The following is a 9,278-nucleotide window of genomic DNA, read 5'->3' as shown; positions in this document are numbered from 1 at the left end:
CTTAAAGGATCTGCTGCTGACGTTTTGGTACCAGATACCACAGCACACAATCAGAAGTCTTGTGGAATTTATGCTTCGACATGTTCAGAGCTGTTTTGGAGGCACAAGGGGGAATCTATATTTTATTAGACAGATTGAATCTTACCAGTTTTTATATCTAAAAGTATCCACATGGTGTGGTGGTGTGATGAATGTGTTATTTTTGTGTAACTGTGTCCCTGTGAATGAGCTGCTGCTACACGTGACAGTTCTTACAGCTTACTTCAAACTGGAACACTGAAGTGTGAAGAGAGAAAGAGGGATGAACAGAATAAACACTATTTTGTAAACTTTTATTTACAATAAATGTCTCCACATTTTTGTTGATTTGAACAATTAAAAAAAGAAGAAATTCAGTAATTTCAAGTCTGAATCGAAAAAAAGGTGCATAATTAAATCTCATAGACCCCAAACCTTAAAACTCTCCTCTTATAAGTACCAGAGTAATTTCTTAATTTCACAGTTTAATATGCAAAATCTAACATTGGACTGTCTGGGTGAAGTCAAATAAAATGTTACTCTGCAGGACTGGAAAATATCCATCCTCATATTTCTGCTGTGTTTTAAATCAGACAACACGAGTTTTAGTCACTAATCCTAAATAAATAAAATACAGGGAAAAAAAAAGAGCTGGAAGACACTGACTGAACAAAACTTACAGAAACGACAAGTTTCAGTTGTGTGATTTGAGACACGTTTACACAGAATGTAGACAGCAACTGGGACAGGAGACATTGACACAGACTTGAAGGGATGGTTTAAAACTTTCTAAATGCTACAAGAGAAACGCTAGCCTGTATTTCAGTACTATTGTTAGAGTACCTTAGTACACATTACACACATTATGAGAAATGTGCGTGTGCACTTAAAGCATAAGTGTATGGTTTCTCTGAAATGCCTGCATGACGGGCTAACTGGGGAACGCAGTCATGGGTCAAATTGGACAAATGAAACCTATGAGCATTACAATATTGTATTGCTCTGATATACAGTACCTTTCAACATTCTCCCATTTTGTAGTGTTACGACTAAGTGAAGCGTGGTGATGGTAGCATCAGGTTGAGTGTTACTTCTGTCCTCTTGACTGCCTCGCTGGTTCTCCATTTATTTAGAGATGTCAAAATTCCTTTAAAGCTCATCTAATCAAAGTCACGTGAGCTGTTCGAGGAGAAAATGGCGAGAACAGACCTGAAACACTGCTCTAGATGAAGAAAAGCCTTCAGAACTCCCTGAGTGAGGTACAGAGGAACCTTCTATTTCATTAGAACATCTAAAGGCTACATAAATTCACAAATCAGTATCAGTATATCCATTAAGGAAGCCACAATAATCATCAAATGCCCATTACTACAGTATAACTTAGAATATAACAATACATCACTACAAAAATAAATCTTAACTTCTATTTTTAACCTTCATAAAACTCAAAGGCTTCGTATGAAAAGTGCCTTCTGGAGGAAGGCCGTGCAATGCCGCTTCAGACATGCCGAAAGGACTTTTTTGTCATCAAATCATACACTCGCTGATCTTCATGTAAACAAGGACGTGTCGCAAAGGAATAATAACATACAGATGGTCCCAGAGTTACGATGGTTCGACTTAGGATTTTCTGAGCTAAAGATAGGGTTATGACAAAATTGTAAAAACATTCAAGTTTTGCACAGCAAGCAAACGTAGCAGTGTGCATGTGCCGCTCGTCCATGTGCCTGCTGCCATATGTACGAATACACCCTATAGTCTCTAAATGATTTACAAATGACAGTATACTACCCTGTACTGATCACTAATCATACTGAAGCTTTACGACTCCTCGGTAGGCTGGGCCATGTCTCGACTTCTCTATTATTGTCATCTGAACGCCTCTCCATCGTCGGTCGAGGACGACCTGTACAGATATGACTGTAGCACAGAACAAAACTAGCAGCATAGTTACTAATCTAATGGGTGCAAGTGTACAGCATGGGTCAAAACAAATGTTTATCGCAATTAACTGCAAGTGATCTATGAGCCGTACTGGATTTCAAGCTAGAAAGGACAATAGGGGGCGCTGTGTTTTTTGTTGTTTGTTTGTTTGTTTTGTTTTGTTTAGCTGAACAATTGTGCAAGTTGGTCCAGAAAAAGTGTCCTTCCATCAAAGTCCTTGGTTGCACTTAATTTGAAAAACCAAGTCAAGGTAAAGACAATAGGGCCGGGCTACATCTAGTTCTGATTTCATTAAATTTTTAGACGTACTTCTTATCTAATCCTCCCCACATCAGTTCGGCGTTACGCGTGCACAAAAGGTCAGAGTGGACCAGCTTCCACATGTCCAGAAGCTCCTGAGGGAGGAGTTTATGGACTACGATCATGCTCTTGTAGAAGCACGGCTCTTTGTTCAGTTTACTCTTTTTATCCTTGAGGAGGCCAAAGGTTTTGAACGCATTGTGTTTTATAGGAGTCACCTGCAGCCCCTCTAAGCACATTCCGAGGAACACGTCGTCGATTGGAAACAGCTCCAGCATATCACTTGCCAAAGAGAGCCGTTGTGCCAGCGGGCCATTCATCAGAAACCCCCCTCCTCCTGCGTAGGCTGGGTAATGCGTCTTGTTATACAGCAAAGGTGGAATGTAGTACTTGCTTTGCTTTTTTCGGATGGGTTTCGCTTTGGAAAGTATGTCACCGGCGAACAGGTCCTTCGTATTATTGCTGCTTTCCAGATATTCGAGAATGTTGGTCACGCTAACAAAGACATCATCATCGCCTTTGAAGATGTAGGGCACGTTCCCACAGTAGGTGGAGAACCATTTCAGGAAGTGGGTCTCTTTTAAGGTGAGGTTGAAGAATGTATCCATGAAATCCCACTGCAGGATGTCACCGTAGATGTAATCCTCGTATTCCAGAAGCTTCTGGTGGTTCGTCTTCTCTGCTTCATTAGAGGAAGTTCCCAACAGGAAGAGTAACTTGGTCCTCTTGCCATCTATGACTTGTTCCTTTCCCCAAGTTTGCCGGATCACTTCGCGTCTATCGTGCTGCGAAATCATGGATTTCACCACCATGAGGAGATGCACGTCCCCAGAACATTTCTCTGGGTGGTTGATGATCATTGGGAAATATCTGCAGTGCCTGTAGAGGAGAAACTGTTTAAAGTTCTCCTCCAGTTCAGCAAAACCATTTATAGAAGAAATATTTGTGTTGATACTGCAATTTGTGCTAGTGATGTCCCATGATCTGGTTACACCTTGTTCGAACACCGGTTCTTCTCTGGTTTCAGACGATTTGTCCTGCTTTTCTGTCCAATAGCTTCCGATTTCCTTCTGCATCCGTGCATTCCTTTCGATCTGTAAGTCCCCTCTGGTGCCCAGGATATCTCTTTGAAACACACTGATCATCAGCACGGTCAAGAGGAACATCAGTACTACTGTCTTGTACATTCTCCACCGATGTCTGGGAGACGCCCTTGTGTTTAAAAAACAAAACAAAAACAGTGCAGAACAAAATTAAGATTCCAGCTTTGAGGTGGAAGCAGAAAGTAACAGAAACAGTAAAAATAAGCACAAAAAAACCCTTCTACATAACTAACTAAATTGTCTTACACATTTGGGTTTCTCATTTAAGTCGGTATATTTGTGTTCCACACGAATATATAGCTAGCGCTTTTTATTTTTATCTTCTGTGATAGGACTAATGGAGATAAAGTTTCCAGTGCTTTAAAAAAAAAAAAAAAAAAAATCATTCTTTGTTAACATTCATCAGTTTTCAAATATTTTCCAAAAATTTATTCATACTGAAACACCCAGGACTGAAAGCTGGCATAATAAAAGGCCTCGGTAAAAAGGTATATACCCCCCGTACTGATCACTAATCATACTGAAGCTTTACGACTCCTGGGTAGGCTGGGCCATGTCTCGACTTCTCTATTATTGTCATCGGAACGCCTCTCCATCGTAGGTGGAGGACGACCTGTACAGATATGACTGTAGAACAAAAACAAAACTCTAAGCACATTCCGAGGAACACGTCGTCGATTGGAAACAGCTCCAGCAGGTTTTAACTGATATGAAGGATGAAGATTAATAATAATGGACAATAATCCTGTCTCATGGTGAATGGGAGAACATAACATTGAGATCAAGTTTGAGAGCGGTTTATTGTGGTCATAGCTTTAGATGCATGATGATAATAACGCATATTTACAACATAAGATACAACATATAATTACAACATGCAGCTAAATGTGTGACCTTTAAATAATAATGTTAATTAAATTTGTCTGAATTCTCTAACAGACTGTGTGTAAATGTGTGTTTTCTGTGTTCGATTATACAACGAAGATCCTCTAATTAAACACCTGTGATTTAAGTAAAATGGTGTTCTTCGCTCACTTCATAAATCGGCTAGTAATTCAGCTTGTGTGTAATATGGGTTGGCATATATGCAAGAATTTTTGGAATCGACGTTAAAATCTTAACGAGTCCCCCTTTACATTTAGAATCACTAATACTGGATGTGTATCTGTCCTGTGAGCTTGGTGTCCTTCTGTTGGTAGATTTTGGATGCGTGTCGAAGCAGTGCAAAGAAATCTCTCACAATGAGAACGTTATCTTTGGTCTCAGTGGCACTAAATCATTTCACCTTACGCATTTTGAGATCTCCAGTCTCACAAATCCCGGTAAATTATTTTTATAATAAGTAAATGTTAAGCGTTACAGGAAGCAGCTTAAAAATCCTACAATGCAGAAAAAGAAGTAAAATCAGTTTTAGCTAGTATTTACATGCTAGGGTTTATCCTTGGTTAAATATTATTATTATTGTTATTAATAATAATTTATTGCAGCTATTAATCTATAATATTACGCTGATCTCTTCTTTTATGTTTCATTCAGCTGCTTTAAATATGACTCCTACAACTCCCTCATTGTTTAAGACTCTTCTCCTTGGGTAAATATTATTTTTATTGTTATTATTTATAACAATAATAATTATTTATTGCAGCTATTGAGCTATAATATTACACTGATCTCGTCTTTTGTTTCATTCAGCTGCTTTAAGTATGACTCCTACAACTCCCTCATTGTTTAAGACTACGACTGTAGACTACAATTATAAAAAAAAAAGTCTACAATTGTAGAGTCTCGGATTGTCTACTATTGTTTATTTGTTTTAAACGTGTTCGGATTTTAAATAAGCATACAAGCGAAGTGTGCGTTCACTTTTACAGACTCTTTAAACATTATATATACTGTACTTGTGAACATGCTTCAGTAGTTGATAGATTACTATTAATATTCACAGATAATAGAGATACATTTAAGGTCATTTTAATGATTTGGCAGATGGGAGACATTTTATAATTGGTTATAATAGATTGATTTTATGGAAATTCTTGAAAAAAGTATCTTTAAAAAAAAAAGGATTGTAGTCCACAAGCAGTATTTTTTTTCCCCTGAGTGCATGCGGAGTACACACACACACACACACACACACACACACACACACACACATTATATATAATAAATGTGTGTGTCCACTTCTATACAAATAGCTCCAGGTCTCCAGAATTACACACATTTTCTGCCTCACAGTTCTGATTATGATGATGTGTGTTAGAAACACAACACAACAGGAGCCAGGTACAGTTAATAATAGATCACTGGTCTCATTAGAAATGCTGTGTGATTTCTTTTTCTTTTTTACAGGAATGAGAAAATGATTATTATAACTTTAAATATGCGAAAACCCGAGCAATAACCTGCATTCCGTGAAGATAATGATACAGGTAGACACATTATTGCTCCTTCTAACAGAATAAAATGGTGTGTGGTTTATAAGTAAAGAAATCGATTTTAAGAAACCATTATTCATTGGTTTATTCTTACAAACCTGAATGGGAATGTATTATTTCTATCTATATTAAATAAGTGTGTGCATCTGAGGTAAATTTCTGGACCTGACTGAGAGCCATCTGACACGCCATTTTATCAAAGAGTTCCTAAAGAAAGTGGATTGAAAGTGGAATAAGTGCATCCAGAGATGAATCATAAAGGTTTACTCACATGTTGAGAGAGTTCAGAAGTTGAAACTTGTTCAACATCCTGGTTAGAAATGACTCCAGACGGCTATGTATCTGTTCCTCTCCCATAGAAACGCCGCTGCACAGCCAAGCTCTGAGGTGCCGTTACCACTGCCGCGCGCGCGCTCCCTTCGTCTTTTAAAGGCTCCTGGAACTTAGTAACTGTCATTCAACTACAGAGCCACGCCCCCAGAAACATACGACCACTACCACTGGCTCCGCCCCAAAAAATGCTGTAAGGGTCCCATAAACCCTTCGTGTAATTTATTGTTTATTATTTATTGTTTTTATTAATTAAAAAAGTCACAATAAGATCCCCTTGCTTACACATTTAGATTTCCCTAAAAGCTCAGACATCATTCCGTTAGATTTAATTCGAGTTGAATGTTTTTTCAGTTTTTTAAATTAATATTTAAATATTCATAGTTCTACTCGAATCATTTTTATTCATATAGCGCTTTTAACATGGGGGCATTGTTTTATACGGATAATGTGATATAAAGAACAATCTTATTCATTCTTTCTTAAGTGTAAGTTTGTCCCTATATTTATATACTGTATATTTACTAATCACATATTGTACTAACAATATTGTACTTAAAAACTTAATAATTAATTATTGTATTTAATGTTTTCTTTCCTTTTTTTTTAAAAAAGAAAAAAGAAAACATTTTTGATAAAAAAAAAAAATTAATTAATTTGGGCTGAAGTGTAGACTACAGCCTAACTTGCTTACAGCAGCGTCGCATTGTAGGATTGGTGTATGAACCACTGTAAACACGAAGAAGACGCACTGTGGGCGTGTCTCCATTTATTCAGGTCTGTGCGGCAGTAATGGCGAGTCGAGGCGAGAGCAAGACGAGTTTCTCAAAGTGAAAATATGCTCATTATTTCACTTTAGTTAAGTATAAAGACAAAAACCTTTAAGTCAAATGTAAGTTGTGTCTTTCTGGTTCGAAGCTCGTATCTTCTGCGATAAACAACAACTCCAATCTGTTGAAACTCCTCCAGAAACTCCATGCCTGAGGAGCTAGAAGCTAGAAGCTAACCCGGTGTTCTGTTCTACATTGTTGATAGTTTTCATACTTCAGCTGTGAAATCAACATTTTCAAGAGCTCAACACAACAGCAGAAGCCACTTTAATTTAGCCACTTTTTTGATTGTGAATATACAGTATTATTCAGCTTGTTTTGTTATTTATTTTAGAAATCCTTGTGATATATTCAGTTTGTGCTGCTCTGACTTTAATAAAATAGTGTTTAAGTCAGTTTTGTGTTTGTAGACCATAACGCATAAAAGGGCATTAATGGGAACATTAAAGAAGGTTCTTTAAAAAAGTAACTAAAAAGTTACTTTTAACAGTAACGCATTACTTTTTGGTGTAAGTAATCAACAAAGTAACGGAGTTACTTTTTGAATGAAGTAACGAGTAACTGTAACTAGTTACTATTTTTTAGTAACGAGCACAACACTGTATATATATATATATATATATATATATATATATATATATATATATATATATATATATATATGTATGTGTGTGTGCGTGTGTGTGTAAATATATAACGATTCAAGATCAAGGAAAAGATACAAACCCGATCCCAAAAAGTTGTGACACTGTACAAATTGTGAATAAAAAAGGAATGCAATAATTTACAAATCTCATAAACTTATATTTTATTTACAATTATATATATATATATATATATATATATATATATATATATATATATATATATATATATATATATATATATATATATATACACAGTGAGGAAAATTAGTATTTGAACACCCTGCTATTTTGCAAGTTCTCCCACTTAGAAATCATGGAGGGGTCTAAAATTGTCACCGTAGGTTATTTGCTTATACTTATTTGCAGCTGTATCATACAAATAAATAGTTTAAAAATCATATATTGTGATTTCTGGATTTTTTTTTTTAGATTATGTCTCTCACAGTGGACATAATCTAAAAAAAAAATCCAGAAATCACAATATATGATTTTTAAACTATTTATTTGTATGATACAGCTGCAAATAAGTATTTGAACACCTGTCTATCAGCTAGAATTCTGACCCTCAAAGACCTGTTAGTCTGCCTTTAAAATGTCCACCTCGACTACATTTATTATCCTAAATTAGATGCACCTGTTTGAGGTCGTTAGCTGCATAAAGACACCTGTCCACCCCATACAATCAGTAAGAATCCAACTACTAACATGGCCAAGACCAAAGAGCTGTCCAAAGACACTAGAGACAAAATTGTACACCTCCACAAGGCTGGAAAGGGCTACGGGGAAATTGCCAAGCAGCTTGGTGAATAAAGGTCCACTGTTGGAGCAATCATTAGAAAATGGAAGAAGCTAAACATGACTGTCAAGGAAGGTGAGAAATCAGCCCAGAACTACACAGGAGGAGCTGGTCAATGACCTGAAAAGAGCTGGGACCACCGTTTCCAAGGTTACTGTTGGTAATACACTAAGACGTCATGGTTTGAAATCATGCATGGCACGGAAGGTTCCCCTGATTAAACCAGCACATGTCCAGGCACCTCTTAAGTTTGCCAATGACCATTTGGATGATCCAGAGGAGTCATGGGAGAAAGTCATGTGGTCAGATGAGACCAAAATAGAACTTTTGGGTCATAATTCCACTAAACGTGTTTGGAGGAAGAAGAATGATGAGTACCATCCCAAGAACACCATCCCTACTGTGAAGCATGGGGGTGGTAGCATCATGCTTTGGGGGTGTTTTTCTGCACATGGGACAGGGCGACTGCACTGTATTAAGGAGATGATGACCAGGGCCATGTATTGCGAGATTTTGGGGAACAACCTCCTTCCCTCAGTTAGAGCATTGAAGATGGGTCGAGGCTGGGTCTTCCAACATGACAATGACCCGAAGCACACAGCCAGGATAACCAAGGAGTGGCTCTGTAAGAAGCATATCAAGGTTCTGGCGTGGCCTAGCCAGTCTCCAGACCTTAACCCAATAGAGAATCTTTGGAGGGAGCTCAAACTCCGTGTTTCTCAGCGACAGGCCAGAAACCTGACTGATCTAGAGAAGATCTGTGTGGAGGAGTGTTCCAAAATCCCTCCTGCAGTGTGTGCAAACCTGGTGAAAAACTACAGGAAACGTTTGACCTCTGTAATTGCAAACAAAGGCTACTGTACCAAATATTAACA

General features: G+C 37.5%; 1 protein-coding gene across 1 annotated transcript; it reads right to left on the bottom strand.

Moving 5' to 3' along the window:
* Positions 1-320: 320 nt before the first annotated feature.
* On the bottom strand, positions 321-6,209 carry b3gnt7 (UDP-GlcNAc:betaGal beta-1,3-N-acetylglucosaminyltransferase 7). Its single transcript, XM_083559314.1, has 2 exons — positions 6,072-6,209; positions 321-3,474 (listed from the first exon to the last, which is right to left on the bottom strand). The coding sequence occupies exons 1-2, from the start codon at positions 6,155-6,157 to the stop codon at positions 2,262-2,264; spliced, it is 1,299 nt and encodes a 432-aa protein (XP_083415440.1). The 5' UTR covers positions 6,158-6,209; the 3' UTR covers positions 321-2,261.
* Between the last annotated feature and the right edge of the window lie 3,069 nt (positions 6,210-9,278).

The sequence above is a fragment of the Silurus aristotelis genome (assembly GCF_946808225.1).
Source record: "Silurus aristotelis genome assembly, chromosome: 13".
In the NCBI taxonomy this organism is placed as follows: Eukaryota; Metazoa; Chordata; class Actinopteri; order Siluriformes; family Siluridae; genus Silurus; species Silurus aristotelis.
This window is presented reverse-complemented; position numbering and strand designations above follow the sequence as displayed.